The sequence below is a fragment of the Schistocerca gregaria genome, chromosome 3 (genome assembly GCF_023897955.1).
Source record: "Schistocerca gregaria isolate iqSchGreg1 chromosome 3, iqSchGreg1.2, whole genome shotgun sequence".
Lineage (NCBI taxonomy): Eukaryota > Metazoa > Arthropoda > Insecta > Orthoptera > Acrididae > Schistocerca > Schistocerca gregaria.
In genome coordinates, this window is record NC_064922.1 from 701,256,969 (window position 1) to 701,277,866 (window position 20,898).

The 20,898-nt window shown below is 39.8% G+C and overlaps 1 protein-coding gene across 1 annotated transcript in view; it reads right to left on the bottom strand.

Annotated features, from left to right (window-relative positions):
- Positions 1–920: 920 nt before the first annotated feature.
- Positions 921–20,898, bottom strand: part of LOC126354088 (luciferin sulfotransferase-like) — a 270,156-nt gene continuing 250,178 nt past the window's right edge. Inside the window, exons 6-7 of the mRNA XM_050003473.1 lie at positions 13,609–13,703; positions 921–4,445 (exon numbers count right to left, since the gene is read on the bottom strand). Coding sequence (XP_049859430.1) covers positions 4,125–4,445; positions 13,609–13,703 — 416 coding nt within the window. The 3' untranslated portion in view covers positions 921–4,124. The remainder of the gene's footprint in view (positions 4,446–13,608; positions 13,704–20,898) is intronic.

The following is a 20,898-nucleotide window of genomic DNA, read 5'->3' on the forward strand; positions in this document are numbered from 1 at the left end:
TTTTGATAACGAATGTAGGCTTTCGCCGGCATAAATCGTTGAGATTTCTATATTGGTGAATAAATGGTTACATAAATGTGAGGTTTACTCTCAGTTGTTTTCAGCCTAACCTTATCATCATTATGCCTGGTTCCTTAGCACCGTTAGAGAAGAGTAAGTGAGTCTGCATCCAACTGGAGTGCTATAAATTGTGGGTCTTTCCAGGATGTCTCATCTATGATTGCTCCTTTTTTGTTGTCTGCCAGCGATTGGCTTTAATCTCTAGCAGAAAAGTTCTATAGCAGTACTGCACCCAGATGATGCCAGTGCAATTGGCACAGTTCAATCCTAGAAATCATTAGCACAGCATATTGTGTTACAGAGAGAGTAAAATGAAAGTTCACAGCTAATGGTATGTGTAAGTACTGCAATGAGGCATTGTATGACGATGTTGCGTAGACCAGAAAGTACAAAAGAATATAAAATAGAAGTATTGGTAGATGACTGATACGGACTTACTGGCTAGTACCGTTCTCCAGTAACACCCCTTAATAAGGGCTTCTGGTAGCTCTCTAAAGTCCACTCACTGATCATTCAAAAATTAGTATAAATTGCGTATCAGCTGAAACTTCGGAGATGTCATTACGCCAATTGTAATAAAGACGTTATTCCACACTGTGCTGTATTGTTATCACATGCTTGTTAATTCTCTGTTTTTTGTCTTTGTTTTAAAGTTCTCTGGTTTGGCTCTCGAGGTGTTCGAACTTGTGTGTGGTGTGTGTGTGTGTGTGTGTGTGTGTGTGTGAGTGTGTGTGTGTTAAATGTTGTTAATTAGATATTCTTACTAAAATTACAAGACTCGGAAACTTGTAAGGATGAGAGACAGAAAATGTGCCCTCACACCTGTGCTGACGCACTATACTTCAATTTGAAATGATAAGTCAACATATTAATATTTATTTAGTACTCAGTATAATTTGGGGTTACAGACAAGTTTTGTATAATAATATTTATAGTATTAGAACGTATAACAACAATTACAGATATATAATCACGTGTTAATGAGACCACAAATTTTCCCAACACAGCATGTGCATGAAAATATTAGCATATCAACAACAACAAGTATATCATCATTGCACACAAATAACAACGAACAAAGGAATTTCGTTCACCGCTGTAGAATAGACGTTAAATTACAAAAGAAAGCTATGTGACGTGCATAGCGGCTACAGTTTTCTTCCGTTATGTTCCTTGAAGGACTGTATAACTGTACAGGTAACCATTAAAATCACTATGCCGTCTGGAGAGCTAGAGAGTACACAAGACGGTCTTCTCAGTGCTGTCCGGCGTATAGAGATCTACTTGAGTTTAAAATGATAATTTGAACTATGATGTCACTATATTTGCAAAGTTTTGTAACACCCCCCCTCTCTCCCCATGAGAAATACGGTTGGTCGTGGAAGATGGTATCAATGCTGACATTAGGTGCAGTTTGATGAGTTGGGATTTATTTGCAAGTTTCGTTTGATGTTTGCAAATTGTTGGAAAATAATCAGTGTGAAAAAGTGTAAATAGTTTTGAAACAGACTAATTTCAAATGTTTTATAGGAATAGTAAAGGTAGACGTAGAATTCTGGGCTGCTAGTTTCCATAATTTGTTTCTTGCTTGTGTAGGTCGTATGAAATGCAGTACCAGAAGATACATTTTTCTCTTTCGCTTTGTTATACAGGTGTAATTGTTAAAAGTATATTTGCTATATAATGACGCAACAACAAAAGAGGACAAGAAAGGAATCCCAGTTGCCACTAACATATTACGTATACACCCTACCTGACTGATTTAAACTCTGCATAAATACCTGAACTCCAGCAAACAAACATTTGTACATTTGAATGCCATTTGCATGCGGTTCGCGATTGCTGGACGCATTTATCCATGACGCACCCGAAATGTCTTATGAATTGAACAAGAGAGGTATAAAAGTGGTGACCTGGATTTACTGAACGATTATAGGCAGTTTGTTGCTTGAAACAACGGTATTTCCATTTATTGCGTACAGTATTTTGTTGCAACCGTTAAGATATACAGCTGTGTGTCACGAATGATATATTCTGCCACGTGTTTAGAACAAGCTTGCCCGAAATTTATTTTTCCGCTTCGTAACAAATCACTTGTTGCAGACACAACTCTCCTAACACAAACGGCATACTTTTTGGCCTCTATGGAATATATGGTACATTTTTACAAGTTTCCCGAAAATATATGGTCACACAGTTTTATAATCTCTCGCTTAGTCAAACGTTTATTCATAAAAATGTTCTGTTACTAAGATACGGATGAACTACTGTTTTGAATTTGTCCGCTGTTACCGTTAACTACAGTGCGCTAACTTAGCGATGGACATTCGTCCAGAATCTGTACTTCGGGGCTGAGGAGAAACCTCTATCAACAATATCAATTCCACCAAAACGTATTGCTTTCCGCAATTCCATATAATGCTCACGATCGTGAGGTTCATTGCGTGTGAACACTGTAATGAGATAAATTAAATGACAATGTTTGTACTTGTAGGCAACATTTGATTTCAGTTCCCGTTCGCACGAATGGAAAGAAGGCATTGTTTGAAGAGTGTCACCGGAAACTTCCTGTGTTGACGTATAGAGCAGCTGAATTACATTAATCCTCAGAACATATTTTAATATGTGAAATACGCACAAATCCTTTTCTGTGGCCTCCCGTTACAGAAACTTTGATTCGTTCAGACGATGTTGATTTTGAAAGAAAAATAAATGAATCACTTATTCTTGAAATCGTTATGATGTGTTTGATATGACTGCCGGTATTATTAAATGAAACTTGAGTTGTTGTTATTATCATAACCAGAAGTAAAGGACGAAATAATATATTGTCAACTGTTTGTCCTTTGTTGACCTCTTCAATATGGAATTGCTTTGTCTAGAATGCGACAGCTTTGTTAGCAAAATTTCTTAATGTTTTCAAGTGTCTTGTGTGACTATGTTGAAATACAGAGGAGCCACTGGCAACTGTTGTTAAACTCCAAAACTTTCTTCAATTGCACAGGGAGCAGAAAGCTTCGGAAACAAATAAAAAGATGTTAACCACACTTGAGAAGGTAATTGGAGTAGAAATATAGCTCGAAAACAGTGCTGGCTAAAGAAATGCACGGGAACACTCTCATGTTGTTGTTCATCTGTTCCTTGTTTTATTTGCTCACTTATTCGTTTATCTTTGGTAACTGGCTGTAAGGTAGCATAATGAAACATCAAACACACTAGGAGGAAAGATAGTGTTCCTAGTCTATGACTATCATAGAAGTTCTAAGTAACTACACGAGCTCAGCAGCAATTAGTGGCTACAAGCGGCTTCCACACAGTGAAGTGGCAAACAGCTGCCAGTCCTTGAACATAAGTATACGCAGCGCCACACAGTTTGTAAATATCCGAAGAATGTATCATGTAACCACATAATCTACCTAATAAACCTTTATTTTGGATATAGCCACAGTTCAGTCATACTGTAGACGCCAATAATAACTATCTGAGTGGTAAATTAACTATAATTTCAATATGTAATTACGTCCTTAGGTCACCATCGGCCATCTTCAGGTCAAACGGAGGATGTAGCGGTTTAGCTCCATGCTCTGCGGACACCACATAGAAATAGTGTGTGTTGCATGAGGATGGTGAAATAGACTGAAACTGACAGCAAATAAAGATCTCTTCGGAAATAATGAAGGATATTTGTGATAAATTATCTTCTTTTATTTACTAATGACGACAATCCCGAAAGTATTTCGCGTAACCAGTTTCGATCAGCCAGTATTCGTTACCGGACGAAAAGCACGTGCAGGGAGCAGTGACGTAACGTTGCCCGTTGATTTCCGAACTTTGTTATTTCAATTCGACAAAGGAACTGAAACAATGTCAGTGCTGTCAGTATGTGCTTACAGTCTGATAATGATTACTGGATGGTCCAGTCCCGTTACTAGAATATGAAGGGCTTTCGTGATTGTTGCCACAAGAGAATAAAAGAGGATGAAAGTTTGATTGCTGGCAGCTGACAAAAATTGCTCTGTTAAGCTTGCGCTCCCGAGACGTATTGTGGGAAAGCTGAGCGCGGTTCAGTGTCCGCCGGAGACGCCGACGCGGTAGTCGGTGCCCTCGAGGTGTCGGCGCGTCCAATCCTCGAAGCGCTCGGCCAGCTCGGCCGTCATCTCCGCGCGCCAGCCGCCGGCCTCGCCGCGGCGCACGAAGCGCAGCTGCCCGTCGCGGTCGTCCATCTGGTTGCGGCGGATCTCCTCCTGGACGTACTTCTCGTTGTTGACGGCCGGGTTGTCCTTCATGCTGCTGAAGCTCAGGTGCTGCGCCAGCTGCTCCACCTGCTGCTCGCTCAGGTGACGGTCCAGGAAGCGCGCCGTGCGGCGAATCACCCCGGGCAGATCCTGCGAACAGAGCAGTGGATCTGTGCACTGACAGAGCACAGGTGACACACGTAGCATAATTTAATATTACTACAGGCCCCTCTCGGCCTAAGGATATGACAAAAAGTGGAGCTCTAGTGAATGAAGAGAGACGAATGTCATCATGCACAGAATAGAATCGAGTAAAACTGAAGTGATATCAGGTGTTCCCCAGGGAAGCGTCCTGGGACCTCTACTGTTCCTGATCTATATAAATGACCTGGGTGACAATCTTAGCAGTTCTCTTAGACTGTTCGCAGATGATGCTGTAATTTACCGTCTAGTAAGGTCATCCGAATACCAGTATCAGTTGCAAAGCGATTTAGAAAAGATTTCTGTATGATGTGTCAGGTGGCAGTTGACGCTAAATAACGAAAAGTGTGAGATGATCCACATGAGTTCCAAAAGAAATCAGTTGGAATTCGATTACTCGATAAATAGTACAATTCTGAAGGCTGTCAATTCAACTAAGTACCTGGGTGTTAAAATTACGAACAACTTCAGTTGGAAGGACCACATAGATAATATTGTCGGGAAGGCAAGCCAAATGTTGCGTTTCATTGGCAGGACTTAGAAGATGCAACAAGTCCACTAAAGAGACAGCTTACACTACACTCGTTCGTCCTCTGTTAGAATATTGCTGCGCGGTGTGGGATCCTTACCAGGTGGGATTGACGGAGGACATCGAAAGGGTGCAAAAAAGGGCAGCTCGTTTTGTATTATCGCGTTATAGGGGAGAGAGTGTGGCAGATATGATACACGAGTTGGGATGGAAGTCTTTACAACATAGACGTTTTTCTTCGCGGCGAGATCTTTTTACGAAATTTCAGTCACCAACTTTCTCTTCCGAATGCGAAAATATTTTGTTGAGCCCAACCTACATAGGTAGGAATGATCATCAAAATAAAATAAGAGAAATCAGAGCTGGAACAGAAAGGTTTAGGTGTTCGTTTTTCCCGCTCGCTATTCGGGAGTGGAATAGTAGAGAGATAGTATCATTGTGGTTCGATGAACCCTCTGCCAAGCACTTAAATGTGAATTGCAGAGTAGTCATGTAGATGTAGATGTAGAATAGAACGGGCATACAGACCACAAGCAAACGAATTCGCCATCTGATCATCCTTCTCTGGCAGGAACTCTAGGATGATACCCTTACAGTAAGGATGTCATACAGTTTCCTTCCGAACAAAAAGCAAAGCGAGTGAATGAACCAACTGCTCCATCGTAAGTACTGACATATATCTTGATCGATCATGGCTCTAACACCACCTACTGCTATCGAACCATCAGAGGAACACCTCCGAGTGTGCTTCTGGAGATGAAACCAGGTCAAAAGAGACTATCTAAATACATCCGTTGTTTGCAGATATACACCTACATCTACATGATTACTCTGCAACTCACATTTAAGCGCTTGGCAGAGGGTTCATCGAACCACAATCATACAATCTCTCTACCATTCCACTCCCCAACAGCGCGCGGGAAAAACGAACACCTAAACCTTTCCGTTCGAGCTCTGATCTCTCTTATTTTATTTTGAAGATCATTCCTATCTATGTAGGTTGGGCTCAACAAAATATTTTCGCAATCGGAAGAGAAAGTTGGTGACTGACATTTTGTAAATAGATCTCGCCGCGGCGAAAAACGTCTTTGCTTTAATGACTTCCATCCCAACCCGCGTATCATATCTGCCACACTTTATCCCCTATTACGTGATAATACAAAACGAGCTGCCATTTTTGCACCCTTTCGATGTCCTCCATCAATCCCACCTGGTAGGGATACCACACCACGCAGCAATATTCTAACAGAGGACGAACGAGTGTAATGTAAGCTGTCTCTTTTGTGGACTTGTTGCATCTTCTAAGTGTCCTGCCAATGAAACGCTGCATTTGGTTCGTCTTCCCCACAATATTACCTATGTGGTCTTTCCAACTGAAGTTGTTCGTAATTTTAACACCCAGGTACTTAGTTGAATTGACAGCCTGGAGAATTGTACTATTTATCGAGTAATCGAATTCCAACGGATTTCTTTTGGAACTCATGTGGATCACCTCACACTTTTCGTTATTTAGCGTCAACTGCCACCTGCCACACCATACAGCAATCTTTTCAAAATCGCTTTACAACTGGTACTGGTCTTCGGATGACCTTAGTAGACGGTAAATTACCTAAGAGAGCAGCTCAGATTGTCACCCATGTCATTTATTTAGATCAGGAACAGCAGAGGTCCCAGGATGCTTCCCTGGGGAACACCTGATATCACTTCAGTTTTACTCGATAATTTGCCGTCTATTACTACGACAGTGACCAGTAACAACTAAATTGGTATGCAAGATGTTACATGAGGGAGACACTGACTTGCGAGACAATATGGAACATTCTGGGTAATACCGCCGACACCATTGCAAGAAAGGCTTGGGTAGAGCGACATGTTATCTATCAATCAGCATCCATTTGATTGCTGTATGTCGCACCCGATGACAGAGGTTCAACACAGAGAAGACAGTCTAGGTCACCAGTTACTGCAGATGGACAGCTAACAGGCCATTCTTGTGAAGAAGGACAGAAATTTCAACAGAATAGCACCGCAGTCATACGTCCCAAGTCTCGCCACCCGAGGATCCATGATCGGAATGACGTGGGTAGGCATGCCAGAAACAAGGACGCTTCTTAAGAATAGTAGAGTAGTCTCCTGATGTCAGGGAGCTAGCACAGTACGACAGAGACAGATTCCACCACAGTCCCACTGAAACACCCAAGAAACAGGCACTGACCGAGTAGCGATGGGGTATCTTCTGGAATATGACACACAAATAACTTGTTACTGCTGATTTGAATTTGTTTCTTAATAATTTGTAGTGAACAGAGGTGTTCGACTTTAGTGAAGAGACTGTGTTTCAATGTTAGCCGCAATTGTAAGTGTGACATGTCTGCGCAATTACACAGTTGAATAACTTCACACTTATGAAACTGTATTTTGTGTGTACTTTGTGAATTCTTCATATTTTTTTCAGAACCATTGCGATACTATGAGGGTTTTGAATGATGTATTTTGTATGAGGTCAACATTTTTAATGTACGTTCTAGGTAGATGACACTATTGAAATGAGCAGAGATTTTTTTAATGATTTGAAATTATTGCAGAAAGCTATGACGATTTTAAGATTTGACTGACTTTTTATGATATTATTACGATGACAATGTGTATTATGCTGTTGAGGTATGTTTATGATCAATACGCTGACGCTATATGAGGAATGTGATTACGTGTATATATGTATATGAATAATGAATGGAAGTTAGGTACTCTGGATTGTGAAAAAGGATGTTGGAAAACGAGAATATTACTTTAAGAGTTATGAAATGTGTGTATATGCGTGAATGTGTCACTATGCTGGCGAAAATTTTTTGGACACTGTTATATTGACAGGATTTTGTTTCTATAGATTTGAAGCTCAAATTCTCGACCTGTGAAATTTTTATATGAGACTGTCACTGTAGTGCAAACTGGTGTCGTAAATATTTCGATTAGAACTTAAGTGACCACCTTCACGTAATGCGTCATGGGCACCCAGCTGCGCGAGAGTCGCCTGGAAAAAGCCATTAGTGTGTGGCTTTCAGAGGCACAGGTGGAGAAAAAAAAGGGAGGCCATTATCCTCGCTATTGACATTCCTTTGTAGAAAGCATCGCAGATACGACACGCTCAAACTTGAAAACATATGATTATACTGTGGCGTTCTTAATTTATGATATTTACTAAAATGCCTAATGGTACGATGAGAAACATTTCACGTCTATTGTCTTGCTACTTGAGAGAAATGCCATATTGCTTGCTTTATGTATATATTTACTCATTTTGCTTAATATCTAGTTTCTAGATGCACTGCAGCACTGGTTAAAATAAAATTTAATAGAACTACTAATATAGTTATATTATGCCTACAGATCCAGTCAATAATAAATTTATGATCTACTTCCAAGAAAACGAGGACACATAAATAGACATTTCCCTTCACAGGAATTGCATAAGTAATTTTTTTACGATTTGGCAACTTATCTGCTAGCGTAAGTTCTCATGATGCATCACTCTAGTGTTAAGATGTGACATAGGTATTAAACATGGCCATTTTTACTATAATATTTTTTCTGCTTGAGCTTTGTCCTGTTTAAATATAAGTTATTGCATTCGCTGTTATTGCATTCGCTGCTGCTGCTTGCCAGGTATATTGTTACTGAATTTGACTTTGTATTACTCTGTTAAGTCAGCTTTACTATGGATTTATTTTTCTTGTTTGCTGCACATTGCCTTATATCAGTTGTAATATTGCAATTGATTTGCTGCTTGCTTTGACAATTTCCATTTTGTTTCATTGCTGTTTGTATTAATTGTTTTATGTTGGTGCATTGCCTCGTCCCTTAGTTTAGCTTCTGAGCTCAGTAGATTTAAGTTAGCTTAAGATGGGGTAGACTATATATGAGAACGAGTTGTGATGAATTGGATGAAATGCATTGAGAAGCTAAAAGAAAATGGTTTGGCCAAAAAAAGAATTTTGAAAGAGGAGATGAACAAAAAAAGTAGGGTTTAAGGACAACTGGTTTAGGTAGGATTATCTTGGAAATAAATAATGAGGTAAGATAATGGGAAATAAATAATGAGGTAAGAAACATGTGAACATATAAATACAGAAATCATGCTTGGATAGGATTTTTTGATGGAATAAAACGAAATATCTATCGAATGAAATTTTGGTTTGGACTGCAGTACCAAACGTTACACTGAAAACAAATCCTGTCCTTTCTTTTTGTGTTATCGCACTATGTGTTTGTGTACCCTTGTGTATTTGTTTTCTTCCTGTCTCTTTGTACAGTTTCATGGAATTTTTTTCGTTCTAATACTAATCTACATTCACTCCGATGAGGAATACTGTTATCCTCAAATATAATTTGCATTAATAATATGTTATTTACTTTATAAAGATGTTTAGACATTATTTATTCTGTTTTGTTTTAATGCTCATGTGTGAAGTTGATGTTTCAATAGTTATTCTGATCTTTTATGTATTTACTTATGTCATAATTCCTATAACACTGATGTATATGTTAGTTCGATTCTTTTGTAAAGCCCATATTACTACAAATGTTATCTGTATTGTTATGGTCTTTAATGATATATTTTGTACCTTTGCCATTGTATTGTCATGTTATAATATTGTAATTCACACCAGTTCAGCAAATTAAGTAACTTGTAAAGCGTTCATTTCACTGCACACATTTCTGTTGGTCATAGTATATGGACAATATGTAAGAAGTAGGGACTGATAGTGTTTGCATGTGTGTTGATAATTCAGCAATGGACTGGTTAACAGCATTGCAGGTTCTAAGGATATTCCAAAACTTTTTGTGAGTACACAAGTGGTGGTTTATGGACTTGCTATATTATCTGCAAGACTCTTCGATGGTGATTGTGCACCTCCACAGTTGCAACAGATGGCTGCTGGCCGTCTCTACAAGGACTACAGTGGGTCTGCATCTTTGATGGCCCACCATTACCATTATTTCTACAAGGACTGCAGTGGGTCTGCACCCCTGGTGGCCCACCAATACCGTAATCTCTAGCAGGACTACAGTTGGTCTGCTCTGTGATGACCTACCTACCAATATTCTTCAAAACTTAGACTGACTCTGCTGTGGGTTTGCTCTGTTGTGGACCATTACATGTCTGCATGTCAAGAGTCACCACTCTCTTTCCGTTGGAAGGACAACACTACTTTTTCAACTCTGCATGGAAATCCACTACTTCCGAGTGCATTACCTTTAAATGCTCAGACTTTGAGAAACACACTGCAAATTTACTATGATGAACGATCAGGACTGTCTTTATGGACTGTGAGAAAATTTTAGCTTGTGACCAACATTGTATCAATAAGTGTGTGCATTTGATTTCTTTGTTATTCTAATTATAATTATGAAAATTTTTTCAAATCTGTATTGGACAGTACCCAAAGCAACTTATAAATTTTTTGTGGGTAGCATGGGGGCTATGTAAGTAGGCTGTTTAGGTTTTTTTATTGGTAACGCCACCTCTGCATGAAAATCACTGGCTGTGCTGTGCGCAGTCTGTGGCTGGTTGGCATTGTTGTAATATTCGCCATTGTAGCGTTGGGCAGTTGGACGTGAACAGTGCGTAGCGTTGCGCAGTTGGAGGTGAGCCGCCAGCAATGGTGGATGTGGGGAGAGAGATGGCGGAGTTTTGAAATTTGTAAGACTGAACTGTTATATACCTTATGACTTTTGAACACTATTGAGGTAAATACATTGTTTGCTCTCTATCAAAATCTTTGATTTGCTAACTATGCCTATCAGTAGTTAGTGCCTTCAGTAGTTTGAATCTATTATTTAGCTGGCAGTAGTTCGAGTAACGAAGATTTTTTGGTGAGGTAAGTGATTTGTGAAAGGTATCCGTTAATGCTAGTCAGGGCCATTATTTTGTAGGGATTTTTGAAAGTCAGATAGCGTGGCGCTAAAAATATTATGTGTCAGTTTAAGCACAGTCATGTATAATTGTTTTTAAGTGGACGTTTCAGGTTGTTCATATTCGCAACTACGAATACATTTCACGTATTTCATAATAGCTGTAGTTGCAACTGTGCCTATTCCTTTGAACGTACTTGTATGTCTGAAGAAACATTACTTCCTTTTTCTTAACAACACAGGGACTGCAATATCCTACAAATGTTCCTATGATGGGTAACTTTTCAATACCATACCTGTCCAACGCCTATCACCACAAACTGCAGCTATACCTTGGGCAGATCATGATCGCTCAAGGCTCAGCTGGAGCAGTTTGGAAACTGTACAATGTGCCGTAAGTTCGAGGAGTGCTGTGGTGAGTGTCTTCAACAAGTGGCATAACGAAAGTGAAACCCCATCCAGACGGGGTCATGGAGGTTGTTGATTAGAAGGAATGACTAAATGAAATTTGTTGTTTTTTCGAGTGCTTTTATTATTACTGTCTATGTTTGTTTCTTTTATTATTGTGTGTTTAGTGTTTTAAATTTTGGGGTTCATTGTGTGGCAGCTGTAGAATCAGATAAGCAGAGTGTTTCCTCGTGAGAGACGTTTGAAGTTTCGATAAGAGCAGTCAACACACGGGTCTTCAGGAAGTAGCTGAAGTGAGGGGAGTAAAAGCTGCATCCAGCGTAAACACACCTCCATCAGATTCACCTGCTGCGCCGGCCGTGGTGGCCACGCGGTTAAAGGCGCTACAGTCTGGAACCGCGCCGCCGCTGCGGTCGCAGGTTCGAATCCTGCCTCGGGCATGGATGTGTGTGATGTCCTTAGGTTAGTTAGGTTTAGGTAGTTCTAGGGGACTGATAACCTTAGAAGTAAAGTGGCGTAGTGTTCAGAGCCATTTGAACCATCACCTGCTGCCATTCTCATTACCCATATCTCATGAAAGATGACGAAGGATGTGTTGGCATTAATCGGTGACCCATTAACAGCCCCAAGGCTGGGTGTCTAGACACAGGAATTGCTGTCGCAGATGGCCACCTCTGCTTAGCAGCTGAGGGGAAGTCATGGCCTGTTACCACGCGTTCTATGAGTGTGTTACGTCTTAAGTGTGCATATACTTTGAGGATTACTGTGATCGGTGCCTGTCTCTCTCTCTCTCTCTCTCTCTCTCTCTCTCTCTCTCTCTCTCTCTCTCTCTCTCTCTCTGTGTGTGTGTGTGTGTGTGTGTGTGTGTGTCTTTGTAATGCCATGTTGTGTGATACTGAGAGAAGGGAGGGATGAAAACCGGTGTCATGATAGTCCAATCCCCTTTGAGGGTAAACAATCAGCACAGTCTCATGCCCTCACTTCATGAGACACTGCAGAGGCTTTCGAAATTTAATCTTGGACGTTGATATAAACTTTGACTATAAATAGCTTTACGCCTTGCAGGGCAAATATTTGTAACGAAAATGTGTTCCATCACTCGAATTCCAGTCGTACAAATATGTGTTACTGACCTCTGTTACTAAGGCAGATATTACGGGTATAAAACTTAATTTTAACCTTAACACGTTGAAACCGACTTACGGAGCGAGAGGTATCTGTTTAAATATGTGGCAGCAGGTGATGAAATTAAAAAGCTGAAATAATCAAGGAGAGATATGTGGCGTTTTTCTACACAGCAATTTTTGAAAGTGTACTTCTCAACAGTCAGAATCTAGCCGATGTGCTGTGGTATGTGGCACAGTGCGTTTTGCAAGTCGCAAAGGAAGACTGACACTTCACAAACACAGTCTAAATTCAGACTCACTAGCTGCGGGGGGCTTCAGGCTTCCTCTGCGTCATCTCTACAGTGGAGCAATTTACTTCGTTTCTTCGAACCAACGCTCGAGACAAAGGATGGTAGTTTTTCAGGAACGGAGTGATCCTGTGGACGATGAAGTCAGCTACTCGATTGACAGGAAGGCTCTTTTTTATGGACGAAGATCTCCTGGGTTCGAATGCAAACAACCCTCAAATGAAAAAATGACAATTTTGCGTTAGGAAGACGCCGTGCAGACGTATGACGACGAAAGGTCTCTGCTCTAGAAGTTCCTTAGAAGGATATGTGATCAGTGGTTTCGAAGGATGAAGACTTACGTTAAACGTGATCAATCTTACAGTATCAGTTGTGATGTGTACACCCATCAAAGGTCCATACAAAGGGTTGTTGATGTACTTGGGCGAACTGAACTTCTCAAACACTGAAGGCTAAAAACCAATAAATGAATTTTTAATAATCTTACAACTTAAAAGCCCTTGAACTATGGCATGTAATGAAACCTTTCATTAAGCTGAGACGTTCCACGGAGCGTCACATTCATGATCTATGAAAGAAGTGTTAACCTGATATAATCTCTAATGTGATCTAATATAATCTACGAAAGTACATACAGCAACACACAAACTCGTACTGATGCTATCAAACACGTCACCTCTCAGACAGCAGCAAAGCATACACAATTCGCTTCGTACGTAGGCGATACGATGAAACAAACTCATATTACGCGATTTTGTACCAATCGTTAATTATTTCTCCTCGTTACATGGAGAGTTGATAATTATGTACAATACATTCTGCTAGTTGACTCTAGACTCTAGACTCACCTTCTTCATTTCTTCATATGTGTTGAAAAGAATGTTTGGTTCATGGCGTAGAGTCCAGTAGTCAAGCACGTGGCTCCAAAAGGGACTGAAGAGCACTGTGAAAGAAAAAAATTATTGCTCGTTAATTAAAGTTTTCGCCAAACGACATAAAAGTTTAAGTCCGTGCGAGAGCTGTGGCACTAAACATTTATTTATTTTTATCAATACACCAGGGTACAATCTGAGCCATTAGGCCCACTTTGACACTTCACCAGGAATTAGAGATATTTTACGTTTCATACATTACGTCACTTACGTTATAGGAGGTCTTACATCTACAAATGGAATCCAGTATCCTAACTTGGAAACGGAAACTACTACGGTGGAAAAAAACCACTCTTATATTTCTTTGTGAAAAGTGAAACAAGAAAATAATTTTCAAAAAAATAGATTTTAACGGAGGGCATTGTAAGTAGGCTGTTTAGGTTCTTATGTTGATAACGCCGCGTAGCGCTCTGTATGAAAATCACTGGCTGGGCTGTATGAAGTCTGTGGCTGGTTTGCATTGCTGGAATTTGCTATTGTAGTGTTGGGCAGTTATATAAGTGATGTTTGAACACTATTACTAGAATCTTTTATTTAGCTGGTAGTATTGGCGCTCGCTGTATTGCAGTAGCTCGAGTAACGAAGATTTTTGTGAGGTAAGTGATTCATCAAAGGTATGGGTTATTGTTAGTCAGGGCCATTCTTTTGTAGAGATTATTAAAAGTCAAACTGCGTTGCGCTAAAAAATATAGTGTGTCAGTTTAGTGTTGATCAGAGTAAGTAAAGAGAGAAATGTCTGAGTACGTTCAGTTCTGCTCAGCTGTTTGAAGATCAAATAATGTAAGAGGTTTATCAGCACAGTAATTCATAAATGTTTCTAAGCGGACGTTTCAGCATACCCGTGTTGTGACTACTTGGAGAAAGAAACTAACGTCTCTCGCTGGTAAACCAAAAGATAAAGAAGGCCAGCTTGAAAAAGATGTCACCATTTTAATTCCTGTGTGAAGAAGTGAAACGGTATTTTTCAGGGGAAAGTTGTGAGAGTGACAAAAGAAAGTACTTCATCGTTTTCTTGAAAGTAACAGAACACTGGTTTGTTTGCAGACCACTTGGTAGATTACTCCAGAAAGGTCAGCAGAAATGAAGTAGGATATAGTGGACACATTTATTTCATAGAGAGGCCCAATTTGAGAGTAATTGTGTGGAAAGAGTATATTGAAACCCTCTTTCAGGGATAAAACTTACCGGATGACGTGACAGAAGATGAAATTGGATACAGTATGGAAGACACAAGGGATCCAGTATTAGAGTCAGAATTTAAGAGGGCTCTGGAAAACCTGAGATCAAATAAAGCCGAAGGAGTAGACAACATTCCATCGGGCCTTCTAAAATCATTGTGGGGAAAGTGGCAACCAAATAACTATTCAAGTTTGCGTAGAATGTACGAGACTGGCGATGTACCATCTGACTTTCGGAAAAATATCATACACACATTTCCGAAGATAGCAAAGGTAGGTAAGTGCGAAATCATCTTCACAGCTCATGCATCCAAGCTTCTGGAAAGTATAACACACAGAAGAATGGAAAAGAAAATTGAGGATCTGTTAGATGACGATCGGTTTGGCTTTAGGAAGGGTGAAGGCACCAGAGAGGCAGTTCTTATGTTGCGGTTGATGATGGAGGCAAGACACAAGAAAATGCAAGACACTTTCACTGGATATGTCGACCTAGAAAAAGTGTTCCACAACGTAAAAAGATATTCTAAATTCTGAGAAAAATACGAGTAAGTTATAAGGAAAGATGGGTAAACCATATATACCGGGTGAACATTAACAGAAACCGACAAACTGCAGGACCGGGTTCCTGACTAGAAATGGAGGAAGCAAGGTCCTATTAACGTGTCCAGAAATGCATCGTTGCCACGGTAGACAGCGCTGACGAACGAAAGTTCCTGTGACCCCATTCCGTGTGTTCCTTGTGTGTTGCAGGTTGTATGAACGACACTGTGTTCTTAAGGCAGCATAATGGTCCGGTATGCGTGTCGGGAACAAGCCGAGATGGTGTTTATATACGGCCAAGCAGATGGAAACGGTAGAGAGGCAGAACCCGGTCCTCCAGATCTGGTGTACGCATAGTCTGCCGCCTCCCTACACGTGCCCACAAAAAGAAACACGTGCCCACAAATGGGCTTGAAATGTTGTGTTATGTGGTTGGTGTCTGTGAGGGCACCTATTTTGGTATAGCCGTGCTACCTCTCAACCGTTTCTGTTTGCTTGGCCGCATATAAATTCCGTCTTAGCTTGTTCCCGACATGAATAACCGACCGTTCTGCTGCTTACGGTGCGCTGCGTCAGTGACACAGCCTGCAACACGCAAGGAACACACGGAACGTGGTCAGAAGAACTTTCAATTGTCAGCTCCATCTACAGTGGCACCGTAGCATTTCTGAACACACTTTCATAGGACTTTTTTCCTCCATTTCCAGTCAGGAATCCGTCCGCGCAGTTCACCGGTTTTATTAAAGTTCACCATGTATAAAGAAGGCTGTTTGTTTGCAATTCTACATCTACATCTACATGAACACTTTGCAAATTCATAAATAAGTGCCTGACAGAGGGTTCATAGAACCACCGTGCCACCCTCGAATGGCGCCGGAAAAAACGAGCACTTAAGTCTCTCTATGCGAGCTTTGATTTCTTTTATTTTATTATGTTGATCATTTCTCCCTATTTATGTGGGTCCCAACTAAATGTTTTCACAATTGGAGGAGAAAGTTAGTGACTGAAATTTCAAGAAAAGATCCTACAGTTTTATTTCGATTTTGAGAAATTTTGCACAATTTAGCTTCAAGCCATAAGATTTCTTAATCTGACTTGCAACATTTGTGTGTGTAATATACAAAGTGGGAAGGCTGTTACCAAAAATCTCGTAAATTACATGATCGATTTACTTCAAATTTCTACTACCAAATGAAACAATGAATTAATTAATGAAGCATTAAACGTCTCAAACTGACTGTAAGTCCTATCATAATAATAAAATACAGCTGCAATACACCTCTTGGAGATAGAACCGTCAGAAGTCACCAGAATGCGGGACGAACTAAAGACAGAGAATTTGATAGAAACGTAATTGCAAACTCTTATTTATTGATTAGTTGCTGTTGTTACATAAGACATATACCCAGACACTATTTTAGTCCGTGTTTCACAATTATTTTTGGTATTAAAATCTACAGTGCCATACAAACGAAAGTCACGACATCGTGGCCCGAACAAAAGATCGAACAGAATCCGAGATTTCCGGAACTGTAACGTAAACTGTCCGAACAGTTTGAGTCGTGCTCAAACAGAGCCCTACTTGCAACAGTGAGAAGTGAGCTTAAACAATAGAAGACGAAATCTCCAAAAAATACAACAAAAAACTCAAAATGAAACTACAGATGGTGCAGCTAATCAACTTTCCATATAGCTGAAAACACATTCAAAGAACTCCGTTGACACTCAGTGGTTCAAATAAGCCCTTCGATTTGAAGCTATAAGAGTGTCAAATGCGGCTTACATTCGCCCTGAGTATGAGCGGGAAACAGTGCCAATCAATCATCCGGGACAGCGCCGGGCACTATAGGTAGTATGTGATTTGGACAAGAAACAAAAGGGAACAATAAGATTTGAGGATCAAGAATAGTGTCGTAACTGAGGTTTTGGAATACCCCTGCAAATACTTTCTAGGGGCCTTGTTTACTAATAAACCTTCAAAGAACAAGTATGACAACATCAGACATTCACACACACAGGAGTTTATGTAAAAAGCGAAATGAACTCACAGGGTGAGGCGTTCCTTGCAGCACAATCACCGTCCTGAGTTTTATCAAAAGAGTTTATACTATAAAGCAAACAGATTTATCCAATTCTCATACGCTTAGCACTCAAACACTTTTCGACAATGTCATCCAAGTTGAGAAAGTGACAGTTTCATGTTCGGTGTTTAGAACCGCTAAAGCACTTAATATAGAATGGAACATTGAGTTGCTAAGAAAGGTTTTGATTAATTTCAGTTTAGAAAGTGAACGTTCTGCTGTAGCAAGTGCAACTAGCAACGCCAATTACAACTGAAAAGCTGTGCATATATCAGACAGTATAGCTGCAAAAAAAGAAAAAAAGTCAACCATTAAAATTTTTGCGAGATCTTTAACTGACAACATGTTTCCTTTCTTTCCAAATTCTTTTTAGGGTAATAGTTTCAGGTGAAAGAATTATTGTGAAATCTGATTCACACTTTCTAACCAGCTTTTCTGCTCTTTCTTGAATTACTTCAATTTCTAACTTAAAAAACTGAACGGGTTATAACTAAGAAAAATAAATTAAAGTATAATGAGAAGCATTTTTTTGTCATTTGGAAACTAGATCAATATGTTTTCAAAATCGTAGTCTGAAATGAGAATCAGAACATAAAAATTTTCATATGTTTAATCATACTAAAAACTTGTTCCCACTCTGCTTTCTTTTTATGGATACTCTGCATCCATACGGATACTCTGCGAATCACACCTAAGTGCCTCGCAGAGGACTTATGACACCACCTTCGCAATAATCCTCTATTATTCAACTCTTGAAAGGCATATGGAAGAAACGAAAACCTATATAATTCCTTGTGAGTTGTGATTTCTCTTATTTTATTACGACAATCATTCACTCCCATGTTGTTATGCGTCAACAAGATGTTTTCGCATAAGGAGGAGAAAGTTAGTGATTGCGGTTTCGTGAAACGATCCCGCCGCAACGAGAAACGCCTTGGTTTTAATGATGTCCATCCCAAATCCTGTATAATGTCCGTGACACTCTCTCTTCTACTTCTTGTAATACAAAACTTGCAACGCTTCTCTGAACTTTCCCGTTAATCTTATCTGCCGCAGTGCGGCAGTACTCCAAAAGAGGTCGGACAAGCGTTGTACGGGCAGACTCTTAAATGGATACGTTGCATCTACTAAGTGTTCTACCAGGGAAACGTTAATGGACAAACACAGCAAAATGTGTAGAAATTCTGTTTGATTGATAACAATGAATCAAATGTGGAAAACCATCTAGTTTCTTCAGAGTCGTTGTAGCATGTCTATCAGTCGCAAGAATTTATTTATTTGTTGTCACCGAACAACAGAAGCACTAAAGCAAAAGTAATGCATTTTATATTCACATGAAACTGTTGCAGGTCTGCTATATTCAGGACCGAATTATTTAGTACCCAATTTATATTATGTTTTGAACCACGTATAAAAAAGCATTTGGGATCGGTGCTTTAATTCTTGACGGCAAACATAGGTATCTGCCACTCGTAGATGCAACACACCGTATCCAAGAGCGCTGCAAATATCAAGTTGTACGTTCATCTTCTCTAACTCAGTTTTTATTATTTATTTTTCAAAACCCTCAGCACTGTGGCCCCGTACCTCGAGGAATCCTGAGAACGATTCCTTAATTTCCAACTCCTTTCTTAGATCTAAATGCAAATGTCTCACAACACTTAACTCCTCGCGTGATATATTGGGGATTATGTCTACAACAAATAAAAAGAAAGGGTGCTGTTTAATTTCACCGATAATTCGCCCTACAACATTCATATCACCAAATTCTAAATTTGTGAGGAAAAGACTTGGTTTTAGTTTTTTTAAGTTGGAAGGTGTGCTATCAGAAGAGGATCATGTCTGTAGAGGAGATCTATTATATTTAAAAGTTTGCCGCTTTGTTCTCTTATTTCAAATTCATGATGGGTGCCGAAAATAATTTGATATAGATCTAATGCGATTGTTATATCCAGTACTTTAGGAATTACTGATTACGTTTGGTAATGACGTTCATCAGAAATTGTAGTCATGTTTTAGCCATGTTTCTAAACGCTTTAAGTAAAACACACATTTAAACGTGTAGCACAAGTTGTATGTTCTTTTATTTTTTGCTTAAAACTTACCAATCAGTAACTTGTACGTCACGACGTGTATTTTCTTTACTTTTGAATAATCAGCACACTACACAATATAACGCATTTAAAGAAATGGAATAGCAATATCAAATAGTATAATTTTTTGACCTTTCTTAGAATCATTTTCATAATGATCGCATCTAAACGATATTTTGTTAGAAGTATCTCCAGACAAACGTCCCTGAGGCTTGCATGGCCTGTTATTTTAATTTTTAGTTTAGGCTCTTTATTCACTTTACCTGGGAATAATATTCTGTCAGTGCGAAAAAGTGCAGTTCGCTGATTATCTTGAAGTTTAGTAGAACAACCTTTTGTTGATAAAATGGCGTCTATAGCTGGTGGTTGATTTTCAGACTGAGCTACACCAGTATTTACATACGACTCAATTTCACAGATGGTACAGTGTCCACTATGAACCTACGACCCGTCAGAATCTTTCCCAGCTTTGTTAATGTGTCCATATTGACCTCCACTTTGAAGCTCTAGATCATCAGACTTTTCTGAATTCATTCTGGTTACCACTTTTAGTAAGGAAGACCAGGGTTATCAGGCATAAGTGACTAGTTGGTACAAAACTGCCACCCTGGAATTACTGCGTTGTCATCGTGCTTTAGGGTAGTGAACGTAACTTCAATTTGCTTGGCTGTGTCACGAAGAAACGACCACCTGTTTCATCGTTTATCTGACTGGTGAGTAAATATTTTCGTCGTAAAGTTCTTAGCTCTGGCGCACCTGAAGATCGAACTGAGGAGCTACAGATGGCCGTTTTCGAAAGAGTAGTTGACTGTGGCCGCATGCATGCATAATGATCTTTTGTTTCTGATGTTTCGAATTGAGTGGTGTTCATTCGCTTCTAAGAATGAACTCGGTAATTGCTATTCAGTATAATATTTTTTAATTTGAGAGCAAATAAAAATTTGTGCCAATCTGGGCCTCGAGCCCGGTTTTCCCGTTTGCTGCGGGCTGGTGCCTTAACCTCTCCAGCTATCCGAACATGCTTCCCGGAGTGCTCAAACCTCCATTTGTTACGGCTTCTGCTCTCCATCGTGGTGGTACTATATTGCCGTGATTGCCGCACAAGAAAACATGTTGTTTTCTCTCGTCATTGCCGTGTTATGACGTGAAATACTGTAGTTTAGAGCCCCATGCTGTGTCTTAAACACTGCACTACAGTATTTCATGCTACAGCAAGGTAATGACGAGAGAAAACATTTGCGGCAATCGCGGTAATACAGTGCAAGCACAATTGATATTAGACACCACGGCAAATGGAGACCTTAATTAACTTTT